Source organism: Corvus moneduloides, chromosome 16 (assembly GCF_009650955.1).
Source record: "Corvus moneduloides isolate bCorMon1 chromosome 16, bCorMon1.pri, whole genome shotgun sequence".
NCBI lineage: Eukaryota > Metazoa > Chordata > Aves > Passeriformes > Corvidae > Corvus > Corvus moneduloides.
The window spans coordinates 6,851,691-6,877,240 of NC_045491.1; the positions used below are offsets into that span (position 1 = coordinate 6,851,691).

The 25,550-nt window shown below is 57.2% G+C and overlaps 1 protein-coding gene and 1 long non-coding RNA gene across 2 annotated transcripts in view; one reads left to right on the top strand and one right to left on the bottom strand.

The window, feature by feature from the left end:
- On the bottom strand, positions 1-25,164 carry RADIL (Rap associating with DIL domain). Its single transcript, XM_032126493.1, has 16 exons — positions 25,060-25,164; positions 21,116-21,220; positions 17,546-18,104; positions 11,691-11,998; positions 10,014-10,670; positions 9,809-9,846; positions 8,658-8,818; positions 7,901-8,013; positions 6,791-7,028; positions 6,162-6,334; positions 5,735-5,885; positions 5,235-5,425; positions 4,020-4,413; positions 3,798-3,937; positions 2,920-3,059; positions 1-2,312 (listed from the first exon to the last, which is right to left on the bottom strand). Exons 2-16 carry the CDS (start codon positions 21,149-21,151, stop codon positions 2,207-2,209), a joined length of 3,405 nt encoding a protein of 1,134 aa, XP_031982384.1. The 5' UTR covers positions 21,152-21,220; positions 25,060-25,164; the 3' UTR covers positions 1-2,206.
- The window catches only part of LOC116452249, an 18,292-nt gene continuing 16,516 nt past the window's right edge, over positions 23,775-25,550 (top strand). Inside the window, exons 1-2 of the long non-coding RNA XR_004243443.1 lie at positions 23,775-24,000; positions 24,247-24,438. This is a non-coding gene — a long non-coding RNA (uncharacterized LOC116452249). The remainder of the gene's footprint in view (positions 24,001-24,246; positions 24,439-25,550) is intronic.

Genomic DNA, 25,550 nt, shown 5'->3' on the forward strand with positions numbered 1-25,550 from the left:
TCAGAGCAGGGCTTAGAGAGATTTATTGATCCAGTTTATTGTTGATACAGAGCATTTCTTAACATCCACCGTGTCCGACAGGCGCCATGCTGTGCTCAGTATCTGCACCAGAGTTTTATACACATCCGAGCTGTACAGTATTAACACACAGGGAAGTCAGTCCATCCCACTGCTCCTCCCTGGAGAAGCCAGCCCTCATGCACACTAGTAAATAGCAGGGTTTATTTACAGTCTGTTTCAATACGTGACTGCACTGTGAGCGACACACAGCTCTGGGGCTGTTTTCCAGCTCCAGGGGTGCTCAGTAGGTTGCGCTGGTACTGCTGGAACGTGCCAAGATGCAGCCCCAGCACTGTCTAGTGCAAACCAAGCCTCCCCCCAAGCCCTGGCTCCGGGGCAGAGGGGAGTAAGGAGTGCATGCAGTTTGCCCAGGGGCTTTAGGCAGCCCATTTCAAGTTCTGTGGAGGACGACAGGCCAGCATACCTACTTGATTGAAAGTGAAGTGAATCACCAGGAGCCCTGAGCCTTTGCTCGCCTGCTTGGTAGAGCGGAGTCAGCAGCAGGAGGATGCACTGCTCCCAGTCCCTGGTGGGGCAGCACCCCAGGCCAGGGCTGTGAGCATGGCCCAGCAGAGCAGCAAGGCACTCGTGTCTCAGAGAAGGTGCCTGGTCCATCTTGCCTAGAAAAGCAGGCCAGGGTGTGTTGAAATCCAGTAGTGGAGCGTTTCCCTTGCATGGAGTGTTTTGACATCTCTCTCCTCCTGCAATGTGCAAGACTAAGCACAGGAACCAAAACTGCAGCAGTGAGGCGTAACTAGAGCCAACCCTGTTTTAGCATCACAATCCTCGGAGCACTGTTGTGAGATGCCATGTGAGTATCTGATCTGCTGCCAGAGCCTGGACTGCACAGGGTGTGATGGAGGGCTTTGCTGCAGGCTGTTTTAATAGGGTTCAGCTAAACTAGGTCTCAGTATCTGTCTATATGTGGAAATCAGGTCGGGTTTATCCCGTTAATGGTGCTAAAAGCAGAGGGAGGACTCGGCGGGCAGGAGGCCGGGTGTGTGGGGGCCCAGGCAGCCACACGATGGAGCTGAACCCTCGGCTGAGCTGACACCGTGGTCGGCAGCAGGTAGCAGAGCAGTTCCTGGGATATTCAAAACTCCTCCCAAAGGGAGTCTCTGCTGTCCATCATCACCTGTCAGCATTTCAGCAGCACATGCTTGGGAGATGCTCCGAGCAGGGCACGGAACAGGGTGGCCTTGCAATGGGCTGGAAAAGCTGGAGGGAGAGGACCAGGACATGGTGCCAAGCTGTCGTTTGTCTGCCTGGGCTGGTGGCAGTGCCATGTGCTGCTGGGGTCACTCAGGTTCCTGGTGGCACCAATCCTCTGTGGGGACATTCTGCCAATCAGTCCTGGGGGCCTTCAGCCAGGATCCTGGTGCCAGAGCTGGGCAGTAAATCTGCGGAGCAAGGCCAAGGGAGTTCTTCTCGGCAGGGAGCTCTCCCCAGGACTCACAGGAACTGCTGGTGGTGTCAGCCCTTTGCTGTAGCTGCTTCCCATCCCGAGGCAGGGCTGGAGCCCAGCGGCAGAAAGGCACCTGAGTGTATGGCACCAGGGGAATTAACTCCTGGTGATGCATCCTGTGTGGAATCCCACTCCTGGGTGCTTGTGCTGCCTTACCATCCCCAGAGCTGAGCACACTTTTCCAGCCTGACGTGCCAGCACCTCAGGTGGCCACTGCCACAGTGAAGCCCAGGCCTGCCTCACATGTTCATCTTCAAAACACAAAGGTATTTCAAGCTTTCTGCCTGCCAGCATGAAATACCACACAGGGCTGCCAGCCTAGAGGAACAGAGGAGCCTGCCTACAAGTCCCCATGGTGAGAGCATCCCCTTCCCTCCCCCTGCCAGAGGGGACAAAGGAACAGGAAAGGAGAAGAACGTCCTCCTGAGTAGGACGACACTGGGTATAAGGTGAGGCTGGGCAATGGATCAGGAATGATGCTCCCAGCCAGGGCAGTGGGAGAAGCGTGCACCATCCTTGCGTGTCCTTTCATCTGCTGCAGTGCAGGGGCAGTGTCCAAAAGCATATGGAGGGTTGTTGTGGAGTCCTGGTCCTCCCTCTTGCACTCCAGGCTCCCTGAGGTCAGCCTTAACCAGAGCTGTAGCCACAGGCTGCTGCAGAAGGATCCTTGCACCACAACGACTAAGAGGAAGAGGAGCTGGAACTGATTTTTTTGGCTATTTCAATGTCCGACTTGGCAACCAGAAACCGTAGCTTCTTCCCTCCAGAGCGGATGAGGTCCACGGCACTGCAGGGAGCAGCAAGAGGGAGAGAGGTGAGTTCTGGCTCCCTCAGGCTGGCAGCCCCTCAGGAGCCTGCCAAGTCACGGACATTCACAGAACACACCCCCTTTGCCAATCACCTGCCCCTCTGCCCTGTGCCTGCTCAGGGTTACATGCAGGGGCTGTTTCTCTCCTGCCTGTAGCTTTGTGGAGGGCTTGGCCTCCAGGTTAGTGCTGCCAGGATGAGGGCAAACAAACCCTAAGCTGCTCTGTCCTATGGGCACCTGGGCTCTGCCTCTGAGCTGCCCCATCCCGCCACCTTCAAGAGGAAACCTGGGGTGGGATGGGGCTGGAGCAACTCTGCATTGCTGAGACACACCTCTGGAGCTCCCATTTATTTCCCATATATGCTCCCCAGTTGTTGCTCCATAATCCCTCTTCCAAACCCACAGCCTTTCCCCCTCTCTGGTGTCCTGTGCAGGTCACTCCTCTCCCTGCAGCTTGCTCGTACCGCAGCATCCTCAGGACTGCAGCACTGGCAACTCTTGCAGCAAAACAGCTGGAAACCTGGACCTGACAGTAACTCCCCCAGTGCTGGCACCACCCCAGGCCCTCTGCTGAGGTGAGGCTCACCTCTGATAGTCTGCCCCAATGAGGCTGGTGCCGTTGACAGCCAGGATGCGGTCCCCGATGGAGAGCCTGCCGTCGGCAGCCGCGGGGCTGTCCTCAATCAGGGTGCGGATGTAGATCCCCGGGGAGCAGAGAGGGGTGTGCTGTTAGCAAGGAAAGGAGGTGAGCAAAAAAAAGGGACACAAAGATTTGTGGTCCCAAAGGGCTGAGCTCCCCAAATGGGGTAACTCTTCCCCAGAGCTCACAGCCAAGCCTGATGGCAAGTGGGACCTTGGAGATGCTTGGGAACATGACGGGGATGGTGCTAACAGTAACAGGAAGGAAATTAGATCCTTTAGTTTTATATCAATTTATACACAGAAAGGAGAGGTGGGGGCAATCTGCTCTTATTCAATTTAATTAAAAGTGAAGCATCATTAACCTGCAACCGTGTTGGGATGGGAGCTCTGCTCACACTGTCCCAGGGCTCGGTGATGCTCTGTTTCCTACTGTCCAACAGCTGATCCACCCCACAATGCTAGATTCCTCCTTATGCAAAGGAGGAGCTGGTTTGACACCCTGTGAGCCTCCCTGCTCCTCTCCACTTCTCCTGCCACCGCTGAAGGGTGGAGGAAAGACCTCGGCTGAGTCATTTTCCTTCCACAAGAGAGCTGAGCCTGTTTGCTCTCTAGCTGCAGGACAGCTGTGGCCTTTGTATGCATGGCACTGCAACCTAGGAGTAGAGGTCCTCTGATAGATCTCTCTCTGCCTCCTTGTCCCCAGGAGAAGCACCCTAGCTCCCGTGGGAAGCCATCAACTTCTTTGCTGGCTTTTCTTGGGGTATAAACCCGGTCCCACACGTCCCACTCCAGCAGTGTGAGGGACACGAGCTGAGAACTCACCACACCATCGATCAGCCCCATCCCCAGCCCGATGGGTCCCCTCTCCAGCTCCACCACGAAGACGTAGCAGAAGTCGTCGGTGGCAGAGCTGCGGCTGGAAGACTCCGGCGTGGGGTAGTCATAGGGGGTCGGCGAGCAGCCTGGCAGCGGAGAGAGCGGCTTACGCTCTGGCACCGCCCAAACCCAGCCTCACAGCCCCGGGGCAGCGCCAGCACTCGGTACCTTCGGGGGTGCTGCCTTTGGTGCCGTTCATCCCGTTCCTGCGGGGGTCCTGCAGCCCTTTGCCGGTGCCCTGCGGTGACTCCGGGCTCCCGGAGTCGAAGTTCAGGGGGGTGGTGGGTGGTGTCAGCAGGCAGGAGGAGTCTGTGGGCGCCGTGCCGGCCTTGGGGACCAGACTCCTGCCCAGCTGCAGCTGCTTGAGCTTCTCCTGGAGCTGGGGCTCACCAGCGGGGGGCTCGCAGGGGCAAGCGTTGGTGGCCAGGCAGAGCTGGGGGTTCCCCTCTGGCTCGGCACAGCCCCCCAGGGAGCAGTAATCCTCCTGGGCAATGGTGCTCCCCAGGGCGGCCGCCGGGCCCTCGCTCACCTCCAGCACCTCCAGCGCCGTGCATGCCTCTTTCTTAAGAAGGAGGAAAATGCTGTGGGACCCCCTGCATGTGCTTTTCACTCCCTACCTGTACCCCACCACCCTGTCGCTTTCCTGGCTGCCAAATCCGTCCAAAACCTTGGCAATTCAGACACTGCCAGGCTTGTCCTGGCTTCCCAGCACAGCTCCCACACCCCCGTTTGGTGGCCAGGGCCATGCTGGGGATGTTTACAGCCAGCCGGGAGGGGATTCCTGGTCATGTCCCTGCTGGGGGATCCCATTGGAAGGGAACACTGGGGTAGCACAGTTCCTCCTGTGCCACAAGGGCTGGGCAGTGTAGCCCCAGGGTGACAGACAGTGCCTGTGGGTGCTGCAGGGGATGGGGACAAGATGGGAGAGGAGAAGGGGACCTGCTGGAGGGACGTCCTCCACTTGGTAGTTGAGCTTATCACCCACAGCACGTATCACCCTCCCTGTGCTTTACAGGCATTAGCTAATTAGTGCTTTTGTGCAAGCCTGGCTGCTGGGGATGGGCAGGGTGCAGCGCAGGGAGGACAGGGAACACGCAGGGAGAAGGAGAGCGCTGCCCACAGACATCTCCCCTTCCTCCCTCCTCCCTGCTAACGAGATTGCTGGGAAGAGCCTGTCCTTCCAGCTCACCTTCCCGGGCCCCCCATGCTGGGGGATTAGCAGCACTAATCCTTCCAGAAGCTCTCCCCGAGGGCATTGCCACAGCTCCAGGCTGCAGGCGAGGGCAGCAAGCCCTTGGCACTGGGCTTGAAGGGGTCTGCAGAGGGACCCAAGACCCTCCTGCCCACCTGGGAGAGGAACAACCCCCATGGGATACAAGATACCTTTAAAGGTGCTGAGCTTGGCCCCTCGCTGGTGTGGGGGCTCTTGCTCTGCAGGCTCCAGAGGAAGTGGCGGATGTAAAGGAGGTGTTTGTAGATGTTGTCATCCAATGTCTCCACCTCCAGGTCCACTTTGAAGCCCCCGCTGGGCAGGATGATGGGTGGGTGGTTGTCAAAGGACTCCAGCATCTCATCTGAAAGGCAGAGGGACGGAGGTTAGCACTGGCCCAGGATTCACCCCACTCCTGCCTCCTGGCTCTCAGCCATGTGCAGTCTCCCAGCTGGGATCAGGGATTTAGTGAGCTTGAGCCAGCAGCATCCCTCACTTGGGACCGCAGAAAAAGCCTCACACCCATCTGAACGCACTTTGCATGCTTTGCAATATCTGAATTTTGGGGCTGTGGTTATTCCCAATCACTGCAGTTATTACAGGACACCCAGGAAGGGGAAGGGAATTACCTGTTTGGTTTGCATGTGACTGGAGTAGGCTGACCAGAACTCACCAGGCTGGAAGGCGGCCGGGCTCTCCTCCTCGCTGGGCTGCCATGCTGAGATGCAGCCCACGTCCATCACTGCCTGGCACTGGCTCAGCACCCGGTGCAGCTGCGCAGGGCTCAGCGCTGGGAACTCGGCTCGCAGGGATGGCCAGGTCATCTGGGGGAGGACACAGAGCATGAGACCAATGGCAGAGGTGAGAAACTGCTTCCTCTGAGGAGCAGGAGCTTGCAAGGGGCACAGGAGGGAAAGACTGGGTAAGATGGAGAGAGCCAGAACATCCTCTCCTGGGTACTGCCCACCCACGGACCCTGGGAAAGGGCAGAGGGTAGCGGGTTGCAAAAGGGATGCATCAGTGTAGGGACCCCCCGGACACTGGGCAGGCGCTTTCCTGCCCATGCCTATCCAAATGCCATGAGGCTGGGCATGCCTCACCTGCACCAGCTGGGAGCCGGGCATGGCCAGCAGGTTGGCCACACTGGCGAGTTTGGCGAAGAATTGCTGGGCGAGCTGCTCAAAGCCAGCGCCACGCAGCCATTCCAGGAGCAGCCGCATGCTGGCCCGCAGCTTCACCCCCTGAGACCAGTGGAAGCAGCCCAGAGAGGAGCCTGAAGAGGCAAAGCATCCATCAGCTATGTCAGGGAACAGCCCCTCAGTCCCCCAGCACCTGCCCCGGGTTAATGTCCCCAGCATCCTGTGGCTGTAATTCCTGGTGCTGGCTGGACCTTGCCTGGCACTGACAATGGGGCAACTGTGTTAATGAGGGCTAATGAGCACCTCAGGCTGCCATAGTTTATTAATGAGCTGCCCCTATCAACTGCCCTCAGCCTCCTCTGCTCAGGCTCAAAGGGGCAGTGGAATGGGGATGGGATCCTTGTGGGGTTTAGCCTCTCCTGGGAATGGGGACCCTGGTGCCAGCAGCTGGGTCTGTGCTTGGCCTCCCTGTAACAGTGCCCATCCCCAGCACCCTCCTTCCTGTACCCTCCAAGGTGGCACTGGGATGGACTGGAGTGCATCCCAGCAAGTCAGTTCTCCATGTGTCACCCAATTCAAGGAGGACTGACCCTTATCCAGGAGCTGGTTGAAGAGCAGGGTGTTGGAGAAGAAGAAGAGGTAGGCGAACATCTGGGAGGTGATCTCGGGGTGCACTTCGTACTGGTGGAGCAGGTCCAGCACGGCCTGGTAGATGAGCACGACCCTGCGGAGCTCCTCGGGCAGCGGCGGGGTGCCCCGCCAGCTCTCCCGGCACTCACTCTGGAAGGGATTGCACTCCAGCAGGGCAGGGAGCGACACGTACAGACACTGCAGGGAGAGCAGCAAGTTCACAGCAGACTCAGTTTGTTGGGTTTTTCTATTTTTGCATGAGCCAAACCTTTCGTTTACCTCTGCAGCTAAGCAAACTCTGCCAGTGCTGCTCCAGCAAGGGGCTGCTCCTACTCACCCCCTGCCTCCGTGGGCTCCAGTGTTGTGCAGAAGTTTAAAAAAATCATAAAAATTAACATGTTGGCCGCTTTTAGCACTTGGAAGTAATGGTGTGTGACAGCAGCTAAAATCTGTAAAATCCGATGTGAACCAGGGCAGAAGCCGATCAGTTGGGCACGAGGGTGAAAGAAAAGTCGGGATCGGTGGGGATGGCATTTCCCTATTGCTTGAATGGGAGAGCAGTGCCTTGCACTCCCTTCTGCGGGGCTAAGGGAAGGGGAGGGTGCTGAGGAGGAGGGCGCAGGGGAGGAAGGCGCTGCTCTGGAGCGGTGCAGGAGCAGCCCCTGTGTCCCCGCGGGCCGGTGCCAGTGGACAGGAGCCGTCCTGCACAGGGCAGCCTTTCTGTGCCTCACACTGCCCGCTCTGTTCCGCTGCCGCTGCCGCCCGGCTCTCGCGGTCCAACGGCGGCGGCCCAGGGGCCCCTTTCCATCACGCCCTGAATCACACCATTATGCCGCGCTGGCCGGAGCCAAGCAGCCCTCCCCAAACACCTCCCCCGAGCCGCTGCACTGCAGACAAGGAAACACGCCGCAGTAATTCAATACTTTTCCTGGGCTGCGACCAAAAATCGGGGCACTTCAGCCCGAAGGAAAACACCTCAGCGTGGTGCAACTGCCAAGGAGTAAAAGCTTAAAAAAACCCCTCCTGCACAGCCCTGGGGATGCTCGTGCTGGCCCCATGTGGCACCGTACCTTGGAGATGTAGTAGACACACTGCTGGAAGGTGTACATGATCACCTCCTCCAGCACCGTCATCGCCTCCTCGCTGGCCGTGATGGTCGAGGAGAACAGAGACTCCTTGGAGCCTGCGGGGAGGAGAGGAGGATAGGGGAGCAAACCTGCAGCAGCAAGGCCCCCAAATTCTTAGGCTGTGGGTTATTAGAATTTCCAGGTTTGTATCATCACCACGGAATCCCTCATCAGGGCAGAGGCTCCTCTGGCCGCAGGGAGCTCCCATCTGCCATCCCCCACAGCACCCTCCTTCCAGCACCTGCCTGGCCTATGAACATTTTAACTTTCTGCATAGACCAGAAACTTTCTGAGGCTAGTTTAATACCTTTTCGTCTTTTTTTCTTTCATTTTGCTGGCTTTAACATAGACTCACTGAGCAGTTCTGCAGGGCTGCCTACAAATCCAGGTGCCCCCACAGCAGCCAAGGGTGAAGAAAGCCCCCCCAAGGCATTAACCAGAAGCTGCCATGGTGGCAGAGGATGCTCATCTGTGAACAGAACACAACCTGGCTCTGGAGCTGGGCAGCACCACGGCAAGATGTGAGGCTGCTCCTCCCACAGATTTCCCCAGCCCACACCACAGAGTTGTCCCTGCTGATGAGGATTACGGAGGGTTAACGGAGCATCTCGAGGGCACCAACCACTGCCTGTGGCTGGGGATTAGCAGAGCAGGGCTGCTCCAGCTGGAAAAACAGGCAGGATGCTGCATCCAGACTTACCTTTGATGTCCAGTTCCTCCTCCATGCTCTGGATGTAGGTGGGTGATTTCTGCTGGACAAAGTAGAGGATCTCGATGGCATTGGCCATCCAGAAGATGATGTGCTGCAGGTCTGGGAGAAGGTCTGTGATGGTGAAGCGGGACAGGGTGGCAGGGTCCTGGCTGGGGAGACACAGCAGGTGTTACACCTACTGCTCCTCAGCATCCCTGCTCAGGCTTTTGGGGAGAAAACAGCCAGCCTGGGGCAATGCCAGACAGCTTTCACACCCCTCCACCCCCAAGCCCAGCACTCCCCTTAGAAAGATCCTTTACAAGCGAAAATTCAGTGGTTCCTGCTCTGGGGTGGCCAAGGTCACCTGGCCTTTGTGGGGTGCCACTTTTGGGGGAGACTTCCCCTTGATACAGCTGAACTGCAGTAAGTACTCGTGGCTGAAAAGCAGCCCTTCCCTAGGGGTATGTGCTGCTCCTGCCAGTTCTGGACAGTTAAACCCAGCTCACCCGCCCTGGGCTGTTCAAAAATAAAACAAAAAACATCTGGGAAATTTCTCAAATGCTAAGCTACTTTTTCTTGCTGTAGGAAAGGCCTGGGAAGTATCCTTGAAGTTTATCCTACAGAAGGGCTCACAGCAAGCACCAACAGTTCCTCCAGATACTGGTTTAGGGATGGGATTTTGGAAATGGCTGGGAAGACAGCTCCTTGCACCACTGTGATTGCCCCAGAATGGTGCTCCCAGCACTGGGACACCCTGTGCCACCACCCCTGGATGCACATATGCAATGCCAGCTCCATCTCAGCTCCACTGAGGGGTCTCCAGCATGAAGAAGGTCAAGCTCACACGTAAGGGACATTCCTGCTATATCCCTCAGGGATGAAGCCACAAGTGCAAAGCCTTGGCCAGGTCTTGGATCTGCTGCAGGTCTTATTCCCTCCCGAGCTCGCCAGCTTTTCCAGACCCACACATTCCATGCAGGCATCGTGGTTAAAGGACCAGAGAGCAGAATGTGTGGGATTTAGCAGGAAAACTCATCATGCATCACTGCTGACAGGCTGGGAGGGTGGTTTTACCAGCCACGGACTCCCTTCACTCATGGAGGAAGGACTGGTGTTGAGTTCTCCCTGTTTTGAGGCAAAACAAGGAGGGTCACACTTACTGCTGGGATTGCTTTTCAGCCAGCTCCCGCGTCCGCTCCTGGGCAGGGAGAGAAGGGAGAGCACAGTGAAAACCAGTGGGATGGGATGGCGTGAGCATCACCCCCATCAGCACTCGCTGCCACCGGGGACCAGGCTGGGAAGATCCCAGGGAGGGGTCCAGCAACACCCCCACCCCACAAACACCCCCTCACACCGCCGACTGACCCACACCGTCCTCTGGATCATTTTGGCCGCTTTGAGCAGCAGCTGCCCGAAGTCTCCTGGCTCAAAGTTGGTGGCCGAGTGCTGGATGCAGAGGCAGAGCAGGAAGGCGGGTGTCAGCTTGTGGTCATCCCCCCCGGGCTCGATCAGGGTCATGATGCGCCGCAGGAGCACGTCCTCAGCCGCTGGCTCGAACTCCAGCTGCAGCTTCCTGCGGGGCGTCCTGGGGCCGCCGGAGGGCGAGGGGCCCCGCTTTTTGGCAGCAGGGTCCTTCTCCTTCAGCAGGCTGCCACACGCCCCGCACACGTGGGGACTCTCGGGGTGCAGGGCTCGCAGCCTCAGCAGGGTCTGCGCCGGCAGCGGCTGCGCCTTCATGGGGTCCTTGTAGAGGAGCAGGTAGTAGAGGCCGAGGGACAGCAGGTCCCCGTGCCGCAGCACCACCGTCCGGGCCACCTCGGCAAAGTTGACAGAGATGCCAGCGCCGGCGATGGGCTCCAGCACCAGCTTCTCCTCCGAGCGGTGCCGGGAAGGTCGGAGCTTCCTGATGGTGCAGTGCAGGGGCAGGATGTCGGGGGCTGACAGGCTGATGCTGGGCTTGCTCGCCTGTGTCCTCTGGCCCACCGTGTGCTGCTCGCGGTTCAGCAGGTAAACCAAGCTGTCCTGCCAAGCCAGGAGACGCAGCATGAACCGGGAAACGGGGAGAAGGGACCCTCCTCCCTGCCATGCAGTGAGTGCTGCAGCCTCCCGCTGTCCCCAGCAGTCCCCTCGCTGTCCCCAGCTGTCCCCCATGCACCTTTGCATGGCAAAAACATTTCTTTTTTCACTCTCCTCGCTGCCAAGCAGGACAGCAGCAATGCCTGCCTTGGGCACGCCAATAAATGGGCACAATGACTTTGGGCATGCAGTAAATGGGGCTGCTTTGGGCAGAAGGAGCCCTCCTTCCACCTCTCCCCCTCATGCCTTCCTGCAGCTGTTTTTCCCTCCCACCTTCTCCCCCCAGACTGCAGCGATGCCTGCACCCCCAGCCCAGGGGCACGGTGGGACCCCAGTCAGAGCATCCACCCCTTGCCCTGTCTTTCCCCACAGTCTGCCCACACACCCCGGTGCAGCTCAGGGGACCACCCCGTGCCTCAGTTTCCCCGGCAGCACTAACGGGATGGCTGCAGTGCTGGTGTCACCCTGCCAAAAAGCTTGGAACAGCCGGATACTCAACGGGCACAAAGTAGCCATTAACTGCAAGAGCTGTCCCTGTCCTTTGCAGTTCTCCAAGTGCTTCCAGCAGACGCACTGTTCTCCTTGCAGCCTCTGATTCCATTTGCCGCTAAGGACGCAGCCGGACAGGGGACGGGGCAGCTCAGCCACCCCCGCAGAACCAGGGCTGCCTCGGGCCGGGGCAGGGATGCTACTCGGGGATCACCTTGCATCCCTCTGGGGCATTGCAGGGGGTCACGGGTCCTGCCTCCGTGTGCCCCGTGCTTGGGGACAGACTGGGGACAGACCTGGGGACAAGGCTGCGAGTCCCAAGCCCGTTTCCTAAAGGATGCTCATCCGCACCACCACCGCCACCCCCCTCGACCCCAGCAGCTCCGGCCATGCAAGCAGCCCCGCTCCCCGGGGCTTTGGAGGGTGGGAGGGAAGCGGGGGGTGCCGGGGGTGCGCAGGAGGCGGCGCGGTGCTTACATGCTGCTGGCTGTAGCCCTGCAGGAGCAGGAGGTGCGGGGACTGGTAGAGGGAGTACCGCATGCTGCTGCCGCCGCTCCGCGCCGCCGCCGGGCTGCCGGGCAGGGTGGAGCAGTGCCGCTGGAGCCGGGCCCCGGCCCCGCTGCCGGCCCCGGCCCCGCTCCCTGCCCGCCGCGCCGGGGTCCCCAGGCTGGTCTCGCTGAGGCTGCGCCGCAGGGCCGGGGGGGGCCCGCGCCGCTCAGCCCCCTCCGCCCGCCGGGCCCCCCGCGCCCGGTGCCGCTGCAGCTTCCGCGCTTGGGCGTTGATGCCTGCGGGGATGGGGGGGAGACAGAGCGGCGTTCAGCCCCTGCAGCCCCCCCGGGACCACCCCCCGCCCCGCCGCAGCACCCCGCGGCTGGGGGGATGCTGCAGCTCGGAGCGCGGAGGGAGCAGCTGGAGCCCTCCCGGCGCTGCGCACCCACCCTGGCTTGATGGCCCTGGTCCTTTGCCCTCCCCGAAAGGTGACGCCAAGACACCGGCGCGGAGAGTTTAGTGTCCTAATGCCACGGCTAAAAAGGGGGTGTCCCAGCCCTCCCTGGCCCCCAAGCCTCACTGAATGGAGAGCAGCCGGTCTATAGTATCCCCCACCTGCCCTGGCCACGCTGCAGGGCTGGGGGAGAGGAGATCCCTGCTAAAAAGAAATTTCACTCAATCTTTGATAAAAAGAAAAAAAAAAGAGCCCGGATTCTGCTTTCAGCCCTTCGGCGCTCAGTGGCCAGCAGCAAGTGGGAACCGCAGGGACCCCCTCCCCGATTCCCTGGAGCATCAGCCGGGCACGGGAGCTGCAGTGGAGCCCGGCTGCAGCAGGAACAAGCTGTAATTCACTTCTCCCAAGCATCAATTCGTGCAGAGCTGTCTGTCCATGAGACAAACAGGAGCCGGAGTGAATGAATAGGCCTGGCCGAGCTGCAAAAGCAGCCCCTCACACGGCATACCCAGAGCCGGGGGGGACCCCGTGGGTCCCTCCATGCTGCAAGCGTGGCTTGAGCTCTGCAGGAGAAATAGGAAGTTGTGCGTCCGAAGGGCGATGCTCGTACCTCAGCTGGGCGGCCTCCTGGGAGCAGGTCACTGGCATTCGGGGAGGACGAAGAGAAGGAAAAAACCTAAAGGATTTGCTTGCTGGAGCAGCAGTGCAGCGTTGTCGGTGCAGCTCCAGAGCCAGAGCCCCGCTCCTGGCTGGGCCGACCAGGGAGCAGCCTTTGGACAGTGAGATTTGGGGACAGCCAGCGGGATTTGGGGACGGCAAAGCAGAGAGCCTGGTGCCCAGGGCTGCTTAAAGGGATACTCACAAGCTCAGACCCAAAAAAAAAAAATCATCTGCCTTATTTGGTGAGGAATGGGCTGCCGGTTCTGAAATACATTTTTTTGTTTGTTTGTTTTAAATGGAGCGCTCCTTTGCTGGGAAAATCAAAGAGATGTGGATGGGGAGGGGGGTGGGACAGGGAGAAAATAGCCCCTGCTGTTTACATGCCTTGGGATTAGGGCAAGGCACAGTCAAGCCACCCCAAGCAGTCCCGTGCCCCACGTCCTTCTTAAAAAGGCAATCGGCCCCGCTCCCGTCCCCGTCCTGGCCACGGCACGCTTGTGAAATCCAGGGAGAACAACAAGCCCACCCAAGCCACGCTGCTGGGGATGCCAAGGGCCACCCCAAAGGTGTCTGCAGGACACCTCAGCTCCCCCCAGGAGCCCTGTCCCCAACCCACAGCATGGAAATGAGCCAAAGGGATGAAGGACAGTTGGGGCAGTGCAGATCCCAGACCAGCCTGTGGGAGTAGGGAGGAGTGGGGCTGGATTCTGGGGAGCAGCTACTGCTGGAGCTCAGTGGGACAGACTGGGGTCCCATTGCCTGCAGAGACAGACCATCATCAGCCCCTTATCGAGGGGAAAGGAAGCTTCTGTATTTATTTTGTGTAGGAAAAAGTTGCTTTTTCACTGCCAATAGAGCCCCCGTCACAGGCTCCCACTAACCCCGGGGCTGCGCTGGAAAGATAAACACAGCTCTTTTCCTGAGCATAACAAAGTCCCTCCATAAAACTGGTCAGGTTTTTTTTAATCCTTTGGTACTGTTTTGTCCTCCCAGGCATTGCAGTTTATCCCACACAAAACTCAGCCTGAACATCTCCAGTCCAGCATGACCAGGGCAGAGCCAGTGGCTGCTAAATGCACATGGAGATTGGGATGGGAACAGGGTGTAAGGAGTTAAGGAGCACCTCCCAATATTACATTCCTCCCTGGATATCCAGGACTTGGATTGTATAAAGGTGCTGGTGCTATTGTTGGGGTGTTAGGCCTTGTTAAAGTTTAGGGCTGGACAGGCTCCAATGATCTCAGGCCTAGGGGGAGGTTAATAAGGCTTGGGAAAAAGGATGTACCACTGATAGTGGGCACAAAGAATACAGAATTTACAGGCCACAAGGACATTTGGCAGAACTCCCAAGATAAGGAAGAAACTAACAGAAGCAACTCAACAACGGTGCTGAATCAGCTCTGACTGGGTAAGAGGTAATTCTGGCAGGGGGAGATTCACAACCACCAGCCCAAGAAACCACTGACTGAAAACAAGAGTGCTCTCATTGTCTCTGTCCCCTCTTTTCTCCTTCTTTCTACCTCACATTAATTGTTAATAAAATCTGTATTATTTACTTTGGCATTTGTCTCATTTGCACCTCAATTCAGGCAGAGGCATCTCTCACTAATCACATCCTAACACAGGGCTGGCTCACATCCTTAGGGAGAGCTGGGCACCCCTTGGGCAGCACCCACCAGACCCCACCAATCTGCTGCCTCTAAACCCATTCTGCATCCCAGGGGAAAAGCTGCTAGCTGTGGTGCCTGGGATCTTGGCTGGGATCTGACTCTTTTTCAGCTGAGGAAAGAGGTTCCCTTTTCCTGGCTGAGAAATAAATCAACAAATAACTCCGTGGGCCCCAGGAAAGGAGAAATGCTTTGAATGTACCCAGGAGGGACTAACACCAGGCTAGTCCTTCCTAATGTAATTGCTCCGCAGAATCTGCAGGGAATCTTCCCTGGATGCAGTTGTGCTAAGGTATATCAAAGCCAGATCCTCAAAGGCACTTGCCAGAGCATCTTTTAGAATAATAGGCTTAAATCCTGAGTTTCTGGAGCTGCGTGTGCAGTTCAGCCTCCAGCCTCTTGGGAAAGCTCCAGTTAGGACAGGACCTGGTACAAAATGGGGGTATTTTGGAAAATGAACGCCACTGAGATGCCAAGTGCTGCACCTCCTGCCAGCCCCCTCCAGTTTGTGGGTGTTTTCTCTACATCTCCATAATTGCTGCCTCGATGGCCCCCAAAAAGAGCAGGGCTGGGGGTAGCAGGGAGAGGGGGCTGCCTCGTTTGCTGCAGAGAGGCTCTACCTGTGCTGCTAATTAGTGGCATGAGGAGCCAGCACCATCCTCCCCAGTGGGAAGCAGCTAATAAACTAATTAGGATAATGGGTAACTGAGCAGATAAAACTCTTAAGCTGTTTGCTAACAGGTCATGGATGGGTGTGGAGCCTTTCCCTCAGCCACCAGCCCAGCAATGCACCTGTGTGACCCCAGTGGTTCCAGTCCTCCCAGTCCTGCTGCTCCAGCGATGCCCTGTGTGGGGAAGGGCCTGCAGGTATTGCCCTGGGGATGATTTGAGCATCTCTCTGCTTTTCTCTGAGGGAGCTGCAAGTCTGAAGTCCCTTTATTTTTGCACAGATGTTGTGTTTTCCACGCCAATGCCTCACCACCCTGGGCAGGCAGCTGCTGCTCAGCAAGGGGACCTCTGCCAGCTTGAGCCTGGTGACAAGGGTGACCCTAGTGGAGGGCACTCATGGTCAATACCCCTTACACCAGGAGTTTTGTGTCTTTTTGGGGTGCTGGGTCACGGGCTGCATCACTCACATTCATTCCTGGCAGTTTGCAGATGAGGTGGGAAAGTGTGGCCCCAGCCTCATGGCATCCCAGGGCCACCAGCTCAGGGTGAGACTGGTGACAGAGCCCCTGGTGCCACCAAAAGAAAGGGCTGCAGGAGTGAGATTTTACCAGGTAAGACAACTATGGGCTGTGTACTCCGCAGAGCAGACAGCCTGACTGACTGTGGGTGTAGCTTCTGTCTTGGAAGAGCTTGGTCAGCTATGGAAAATGCCCAAAGATTAAAAAATGGGGAATTTCCATGGCCCCACCCAGGAGTGCTGAAACAAATGAAGTGATAACGAAAGCATAACAGGCTTGTTTCCAGATCCAGAGCACAGAATCTATCAGGAACTGCTCCTCCATTGGAAATGACTGAAGGGTGCCAGTCCCAGGCCAGCTCGATGCTGCTCCTGTGCTGGGCAGCCCAGACCCTGCTGCTTCCCCAGCCTGTGTGGGAGCCTTGCACTCCCACGGCTCCCAGCCCACCCAGGATCCAGGTCATGGGCAGGAAAGTTGCTTTCTGGGTCCAAGGGGGAGGATTTGAGGCCGAGTGGATGTGACCTTGGGCTCCAGCAGGGAGCTGCCACATGGTCCTGCCCACCGTGTGCTGCAACACTGCGCTTGGCTCTTGCCCTTCCCTCTATTCAACAGAAGCTGTTTTTAGAGTCGCTGCTCTCCCAAAGTGCTTCACATCTCTCTGATCCTGGCTGGAGAAAGAGCTGAAGAGAAGAGCAGAGTATCCACCTTCCTGGCCCAGGCTCTGGCAGGAGCCACCTCTTTGTCTGTGTGTCCCACATGCAACGAGCTGGGACCACCTGTGGCATCCCCTCCCTGAGCAGACAGAGTGGACACGGTGAGGATGGAGGTAGCCCTCCACCTGGCTGCCAGGTGAAATCTCAACTGAAAATTGCAGCTGGGGGGGCTCCAGCTGCCTCTCCTCTCCCCCAGAATGCCCATGGCTGGATTCCCTCACCCTTTGCCTGGGCTCCTTCCAGCCTTTGTTAGGATGGGTGGCAGGGGAGCTGTGTCCCCCTGGTGTGGGATGGGTTGGACGGTTTGTTCTGGTGCTGGTGGGGGAGAAACTTGGCTCTTCTTTGACAAGCACATAGAGTAATCCTGCACCATCATCAGTTTAGTTCTGACAGTAACAATCCTCTCCTACAGGCGTGAGGAACCGCTCGGGGCCCATCCCAGCAAAACCCCCTGGCTGACACCTCTGGAGCCTGGTCCAGACCCCTCTGTCAGCAGGCCTGACACAGCAAGCACACCATGCAAGCAAAAATCTGATTTTAAACCTTTCTGCCCTCATCCTCACAGGGCTTTTATCTGAGGGTGGGAGGAGGAAAGCTTCATTACTGTGTGCTGGGGTCACTTATTAACCTGCTGGTTCCTAATGACGCACTTATCTCCTCCTGCCAGCCCTGGCCTCCATCAGGCACTGCTGCAGGGGCTCTCCTGCCCTACATTGCTCTCTCTTCATTAGCTTTTCATTTGCCTTAATTGCTCCTGCAGATTTACCGGGGGTGTCAGGCCTGGGGGATGCCCAGAGGGAGATGGGGGTGGAGGGGAGCAGGGCCGTGCTCTGCCAGGCACGAAGCTGGGGATGCCATGGCGCTGGTTCACTGATGGGAAGAGCAGGAAGCACTGATGGTCTTCCCTGCTGCTCCCCAGCCACGAGCAGGGTTTGGTACTAACCCCTAAAGTGGCTGGGGTAAATATTTGAGGTCGCAGATACCAAATTAGTGCAGGAGAGTGCTGAGTCCTGCCTCAACGCAGGAGCCTTGCAGCTAAAATGTGGCCAACCTCCCATTTGCACCACCCCCTGCACCCAAACCACATCTCAAAGCTGCTTGTGTGGGAGGGTTTCTGGGGGTGCATCCCAGCCCCTCTCCCTGCCCCACACCCAGCTCTGACCTGCAGTGGTGGTGTCCACATCCTTGGCTGCCATCTCCTCCACCTCCGCCCTCCTGCGCAGCTCCAGCCGGCGTGAGAAGCCCTCCCTGGGCTTCCAGAGGTCCTGGATGAGCAGTGGCTTCTCGTGGTCACCCAGGACCCTCAGCCCCTCTGTCTGCCACTGCTTCTCGGGGCCCTGGAAGCGGCCGATGACGTCGCACAGTGCGTACTGCCCGGCGCTGAGCTGGCTCAGCCCGTAGCGCTCCAGGGCCTCCTTCACCAGCTCCCGCGCGCCAGAGCTGCCCGTCACCAGCACGCTCTTGTAGTTGGTGCCTGCACAGATGTTGCCCCCGAAGATTTTCAGGATGCCAGGAGCTGACAGCTGGGTGGAGAGCTCAGCCGGGTCGTCCTCCGCAGCCGCCGGGGAGGTGGAGGCCGAGGTGCGGTCCTTGTAGCTCAGGGTGCGGTACAAGACCTGGGAGAAGAGCCGGCTCTGGCGCTTCAGCCGGTTCTTGGATGGCGGAGCCATGGTGGAGGAGGGCCCATAAAACATCGTGCGTGAGGTCGTCATGAAGCACAGCTGGGCAGGGAAGAGCAAAAAGGGGAAGGTGAGTGGTTTAGAGGCCAGATGTGCAGCAGGGGAGAGCAAGCAGGTGGCCACGGAGGAGCCACTGTCATCTCCAAGGTGACAGATCAAGGGACGGCCATTTCCCTTGTGGAGCCCAAAACACCAGTGGAAAAGCTCAGCCAAACTGCTTGGCAGCAGCACGGTTACCTCTGGATGGATTTGTCCCTGAAAACAGTCTGGAGTGGCCCCATATTTCTCCATCATGTGTACTAAGAGGTCCCTCTTACCCAGGCAAAATGCAGCGGGAGGAGAGCAGAGCCCAGCAGGACTTGGCAGGGCCCATCCTGGTCAGGAGCCAAGGCACCAGGAGTTACTCTCACTAACGAGTTTACGGAGCAATCCCATTTTTTAGAGGTGAAACGAAAAGATCAAGTGCAAATTCACTCACTCTGAGGTCACTGCTAAGTGCTTTTGCTCAGCGAGAGGCACAGGGTGAAAATGGGCTTTAATTAGCTTTTCTAAAAATGCCCTGACTCTGGCAAATCTGTTGGCTGTTGCTTGTTTGCGGAGGACATTCAGGCACAGGGTGGCATCGCTGACAAGGCTGCCCTTGTCACGTTAGCCCAGGGCAGGGCTGCTCAGGGCAGCCCCAAGTGGGCAGCAGCGACTGGAGGAGATGTGGCCAGGGCCGTGTGGCAGCTCCCAGTGCTCCTCAATCCCCTGGAATGGACTGGGAACCACCAATCACTTCTGGATTTAGGGGCATAGCACACCTGCCTGATGTCACTGTCACCATCTGGGGATGGCTTTGAAATCCCATCCCGGCTGCAGCAGCACCTGGTGCTTGCGTGGTGCTGATAATCCACAGCTGCACCGTGACCTGCTGGCAGGGGAGCTCTGGAAGTAAGACAATCCAAGCATTCCTGATTTGCACAGGGCTGGGAACCCCCTCACTTCCAGATTTATAATGTGCAGGGATTCCATGCATACACAGAGGACCCCCAAAATGTCCCATCCGCAGCTATCAGAGCACAGGGTTGCAGCAGTTGGGGTGATCCAGCTGTGCCTGGCCAGGGACACGCGGGGCACCAGCAGCTTCCCACGGCTGCAGCCCCAACTCGCTCGGGCACAGCCGCACCTCCGGAGCAAACTCAGCGCTATCAGGCAGAATGATGTCGGCCCTGGAAAGCCTCCAAACCACCATCCAATCCAGGAAAAAAGAGCGTCCCTGCTGCTAATGGAAGAGGTCACCTTCTAACCCAGAAACCACCTCCCAGCCATGCATGGAGGGCTGCTGCAGGATGTGCATCCCCCCATCCCGCAGCCAGAGGCCCATGGAATGCTGCAGATCGGGGAAACTGAGGCACCAAGTTCTAAGGATGTGGCCAGGAGCTGTTATGCTGCTGCACCCCAAGTCAACCCTTTCCCCTCTCCCAGCCCCACCAGGACTATGAAACTGATGGGGTTTGTCCTTCTTTCCAACCTGCTGGCTCCAAAACTGTCTCCTGGTGTGCTGAAGGGTGGGAGTCCTGGCACAGGACAGCCGGGCTGAGGACCTTGTGTTTTATAGTGCCCCGGAACTTCACCCCAACTCACTGGGTGCAGGTAAGGCTGCTCCTGTTCCCACCTTGCAACTGGGGAAACTGAGGCAGGGATGGGTTTGGGGCTCTGGCTCCCCCCACAATGCTGCTCCTCCTCCTCCAGCTGAGCCTAGAGCTGCTGCTCCCGCAGGGGACATCCTTGGGGTCATCCCTTGATGTGTGCTGTGTGACATCTCCTGGGAGTGCCAAGGCAGCCCCAACCTGGGGAGCAGGTCAGGGCACTGGCAGACAGTCAGGTTCAGGATCAGCTCCCCCAGGCCGTGAGCACGGCCCTGCCAGCCCTCATTAACATTGACCAGAAGGAAAACTGCCCCAGTGTCACTACAGGACCTTGTCATCAAGGATGCAAAAGACAAAACTTTGTCATCAAATCACTGGTTTCATGGATTTAATCTTCTCCACCCCGAACCACCCCCAGCACAAAGGGAAACCTTTTACCATCTGCTGGTGGCAAAATCATTCGTCCAAGTCCACATCACAGAGACTTGCTTCTTGCAGGTCCCTGCCTGGTTTTGAACGTGTTATTTATAGCTCAGCTATTTTTCTGCTCTTTCTATCAAATGCAGCTCCTACAGAGTTCGGGGGCAAGCCTGGATCAGGAGGAGCTTCCAGCCTGGTCACCCCAATTTTCAGCATCTAGAGCAGCACCGGTGTGATTTCACCAGGCACCAGGCTGGGTGACCTGAGAAATTGAAGCCTTCTCCCAAAGACAGAGGAACACACCTGGTCTTAATCCCCCGGAGGACTCTGAGGGCCAGGATAAGACGATAACGAAATGGGCTCCTCCCACATCCGTGCGCTCGGGCGCGCTGGGCACCGGCATCTCCCACCAGGAGGAAATCTCTGGTACGTGCAGTCCTGCTGAGTCCTGCTGTGGGAGCAGGGATGCTCCAGCTGGACCCAGCTGCCTGGGGACAAGCCAGCAAGAGTGCCAACTGCTGGGCACAGCTCTCTGCAGGTCAGTGGGACACATGTCCCGGATGGACATCCCTAGCCCAGGTGAGCTCCCTTCTCACTGCAAACCAGTTCCCTGGAAGGACACAAGCCTGCAGCTATGGAGCATGATCCAGACTTTCCCAGGAGTCCCTTTCTCCAGCGTTCAGTGACGTTGTCTCTCTAACGGCTACACAGGAATTAGTCAAAAGCCTGGGATTGCCCCCCAGCGAGATCTGTCAGGGATCCTTCACCTCTTCACAGCCACACCAAAACCAGCTATTTTCCACAGCCAGCTCTGTCTGAGCTCTGCAGAGCTGTGACAAATGCCCTCGGTATTCACGTGGCCACCACATGTCCTTCCATCACCACAACTGACTCTGCAAGCGCTGGGGACTTTCCAGCGGGCCCGAGGTTCCTGCTCCCGTCACGGGTGAGCAGCTCCTTCCCAGTGCCTCCACCCAGCGTTCAGGGAAAGCCTCTCCCTACCTTGCCATCCTTCTCACGTGCCTTTTTTCCTTCCATTCATCCTCCTTCTCAAAACAATCTTTGCCCTTCGTTGTGCATCATCCTGGGCAGGCGTCGGTCGTGTTTCTGCGAGAGGAAGAGGAGGAGAGGTGCTGGGCTGCTCATGGACATTGGCTGCTCGCAGTGTGGTGGGTTTGGAAGGCTCAGAGGTTCTGCAACATGCTCCTGATGTGCTGTGTGTGTTTGCATTTGGGCTACTGAGCCACATCTAAACCCCCTATAACCAACAGCACCTACCCCCATCGCATGGGAGAGCGGGAGAGAACAGCAGGAGGAAAGGAAAGGAGAGGAGAGGAGAAAGGAAGGAGATGGAACCAGCAACAGCCCTGTGACCTTTATCTCCTTCTCCCTAGCACACACATGCCTAAGGATGCCAGGCTGGGGACCCTCTGACCCATGGGTGGACAGCAAGCCCTGGACCAGCTCCTTTCCCCAATAGCCACAGCACACTGAGATGCTCACTGAATTTTGTTTTCCTGAATCTCAGCCTGTTCTGCTGGACATCAAGAAGAGCCACCCAGCACTGTCCCCTTGCCTTTTCACCACAGATCTGCAAGAACACAACCACTGGTAACCAAGAGACAAAGCTAAAAGAAGCACCTGCTAAGTGCCTCCAGGGATTTCACTAGCGTTCCTCGGAAAGAGCCATCAGGGCACGAGAACTGCTCTTTTCCATGGCTCCACTGTGATTAAAGATAAATGCATCATCCTCTAATTAAATCACCTAATCAGGGCCTTGGTGTGGTTCGATCCAGTGCCTCTTGCTGGCCCAGCCCCGGGGCTGTGGGAGAAGCTCTTCGAGTCATGATGTGAAAGGCAAAGAGGTGCTTGCCCCACCTCTGCTGCTCCATGTTTCTTCTGATGATTAATCGCTCCTCCTGGTAAAATATTTATGCCTTATTTCCAACGTGTCTGGCCTCAGCTGCCAGATATTGATTCTTGCCATCTTTTCTCTGCTCAATTAACAAGCTTCTGGCTACCATGTATTTTCTCCTCTGTGAGAATATTTAGATGCTTTTGCCAAGCCCTCCTCTTTCCTCTTTGACTTGATTTATGAGTGGACTAACTGGATGGCCTCTCCTCTCCAGCTGTAAGACCCTTTCTGCAGCCCCTTTGTCCCTTCCCCTCAGACTCCACATCTCCTCTGCTGAGATGGAGAGGTTGGATTTGGCTTCCATAAGCCCAAATTTGGTTCTGACCAGAAATGCAAATTACTGCTATTTTCCCTTTTTCCTGAGCCAAATTTCACATTATCCTGAAGATTTTGAATGTGGAATGTGGACAGACAGGCAGCCACCCCCCAAACTGCTGCCTAGTGAACCCCTGTGCTGCCTCTCCCAGCACCTGCAAGCAGCTCCAGCTGAAAATTTACCATCGGGATTAGGGACAGGAAACCATGTACAGCCACAGTTATTATTTTTGGGTGTAGAAGATTTCCATGTTCCATTCTGCTCCAGTTAGGATGCCTTTCACTCCTCCGGTTTACCTCCGGATTTATACAAACCATTAACACTCAGCTGCTCGGGGTCACATCCAGGTTTTTCCAGAAATCATTTTCATCTCCTTTCTTCCAGATTAGTGATAAAAACACCAAGTGCATGTTACCAGCTAGCAGTGCCCAGCAGTGATAATCTCCCTGATAAGTGCCTTGGATATAGATCACGTTTATTTAATACCAGCTTTCTTGACACCATGTAATGTCGGCTCTAAATACTGGACTGGATTGACTTCTTTAATACGGGGAAGTGCAGATTTTTACAAGAATATCACCTCCCATAACTCAAATGCTTCTCAGAAGTGTATTACAGCCAGAGAGTCACCTCTCATGTTGGAGACTGAAATAATTTCTGCTTGCCAGAAGTTATTTTGCATATAGCCACGTTGGATGGCAGGAATTTATTCCTGGTGCTGAAGTCTTTAATCAATTCAAGCCCAAGCCAGGTTTCTCCCTGGAGGGATGCTATCAAGCCAATCAACCTGTAGCTACCAGGTCATCTTATTCCCTTTTGGGAAGAGCAACAACACTATTAAAACACTTTTTAATCATCTGGAATTTCCCTGAGGCTCATCCCGGCGCACAGATGGGTGGTGAGATTTCAGCCATAACCATCCCAGAGCAGGAACCAGAAAAGCTGTTTCCTCAGGTCTTTGTTTGAAAAAATTGTCTTTTTTTTTTTTTCTTTTTTCCTCCTTTCCTTTTTTTTAATGTTTTTTTTTTGGATGGAAACTGCTGGAGTGGCAGCCTCGGACTAACGGCACCGACCGCAGCCTGGATGCTGCAAGTGGAGGGAGAGGCCGCCCCGGCGCTGCAATGTGGAACAAATTAGAACTCGGAGAGCAAAGGAAATGAGAACGCCCTGGACGCGGCGGCTTTGACGTGCGCTCCTCGGCTCCAAATCCTGCCCCTCTGCTCCAGATCCTGCCCCTCTGCAGATCCCGTCCCCACAGCCCAGGCTGCCGGGGCAAAGCCCAAACCCCTCTGCTCCGAGCCGGAGACCCTGCTCCCTCCCTTTCGGGATCAAGTCTCCGCTCCCGAGCCCGGCCTTTCCTTGTGTGAGTTTTATCCATCTAATCTAGGGGCAGATCGGAGGCTGATGATGTCCATGGCTGCCTCGGTGCAGTCTTTAGCCGGATCAGGGCGGGTAAACTCCTTACCATGTTATTCTTAGCAGCAGGCACCCTGCCGCAGCCTGGACCCCGCGGCCCCGGGACTGTTCAGACAGGATGGAAAGGCAGTCCCGGTCCCGCAAACACGAACAGCTTGTCCCTAGGGCAGCTATCGCTCCACAAACATTGTCACAGTTTGGGACCTGATTCCACAAGGACAACAGGAGTCCTTTCAGCAGGTTCTCTTTTATTGCTTTTTTTCCCCCCTATAATTATTTTTCAGGGTCTTTTGAGCCACCAACGTGCACCAGCTCTCCTTGGTAATGCACCAAGGCGAATGCCAGCCCTCTGCCCGGGCAGCTCTATTCACACACACACCCCAGAAACACTGCACAAAGAGCATTTGCTTTCTGCTGCCTCCCGAGCTCCAGAACCTCTGTAGGCTGCCTAATTATAAGATCTTAGCAATATTTTTTTTTCCCCAGCGATAATTAACTGGTCCTGCAGAGAGCTGAAAATAAGCACTTCCCAAGCAAGTAGCAAACTCCCCTGGGTTTTTTTCTGCTAAAGTTACAACTCAGCATGAAACTGCTCCAGCCTCACAGGGACACAGATCATCTCCGCACCTCCCTGCCACAGCCTGGGATGCCACCACAGTCGCAGGCAGCTGAATACAGGTGAAACGGCGGGTGTGGGATAGCAGTGGGATCCCAAGGGGCATGCAACGGGGAGAAGGATCCCAGGGAGTATGCAAGGGGGAGAAGAAGCCCAAGTGGCATGCGACTGGGAGAAGGCTACCAAGGAGCGTGCAGTGGGGAGAGGGATCCTAAGGGGTATGGAATGGGGACAAGGATTCCAAGGAGCGTTCAACAGGGAGAAGGAGCCCAAGGGGTATGGAAGAGAGCGGATTCCATGGGGCATGCGATGGAGAGAAGGATCCCAAGGGATGTGCAATGAAACACGGACCCCCGGGGACTGGCAATGCGGGGAAGGCTCCCCGTGTGCCCGGCCACGGGACAGGGACCCCCGGGCGCTGCGGTTCCCGGCAGAGCCCTCCCGCCGGCCGTGCCCGCTGCGGCTCCGCGGGCAGCGCGGGTCTCCCACGGCAACCGGACAAGCCCCGACCGCCGCGCTCCTCCCGCCTCCGGTTCCCAGGGGACGAGAAACAAACGCTCCCGCCCGACCCAGCGAGGGTGTGCGGGGACGCAACAGTGGGGATCTGCCCCCCAGGAAAGGGGGGTCCCTGGGGTAGGGTCTGCCTTCGCCCCTCCCCCGCGCCCCCCGGGCCCGGTACTCACCGTCGGAGCGGGGCTGGCTCGGCGCGACCCCGGCGGCGGCAGCGCCCGGAGCCGCCGGGGCTGCGCGGGGACCTCGGGCCGGTCCCGTCCCGCCGGGGCGGAGCGACAGCGGCACCGGCGCCTCCCCGCGGCCGCCACCAGCACCGCCCCGCCGGGACCGCGCCGGGGAGAGAAGGGTCGGGATGTGGGAAGGGGGTTTTGCCCCACTCTGCCCCCCTCTCTGAGACCCCAGCTGGGTCTTCAGCACAGAAAGACGTGGAGCTGTTGGAGTGAGGCTGCGAAGATGCTCCGAGGGTTGGAGTACCTCTCCTATGGAGCCAGGCTGGGAGAGCTGGAGGTGATCAGGATGGAGAAGGCTACAGGGAGATCTTAGAGCCCCATCCAGGGCCTAAAGGGGCTCCAAGAGAGCTGGAGAGGGACTTTGGGCATGGAGTGACAGGACAAGGGGGAATGAATTCCCACTGACAGAGGGCAGGGTTAGATGGGATACT

Coding starts and splice junctions, on each gene's coding strand:
- RADIL (XM_032126493.1), bottom strand. CDS start 21,151: ATGGAAGGAAAAAAGGCACGTGAGAAGGATGGCAAG. Junction 5,426..5,734: donor CCCGGCCGCCTTCCAGCCTG/GTGAGTTCTGGT, acceptor TCTGCCTTTCAG/ATGAGATGCTGGAGTCCTTT. Junction 2,313..2,919: donor ATTGGGGCAGACTATCAGAG/GTGAGCCTCACC, acceptor TGCTCCCTGCAG/TGCCGTGGACCTCATCCGCT.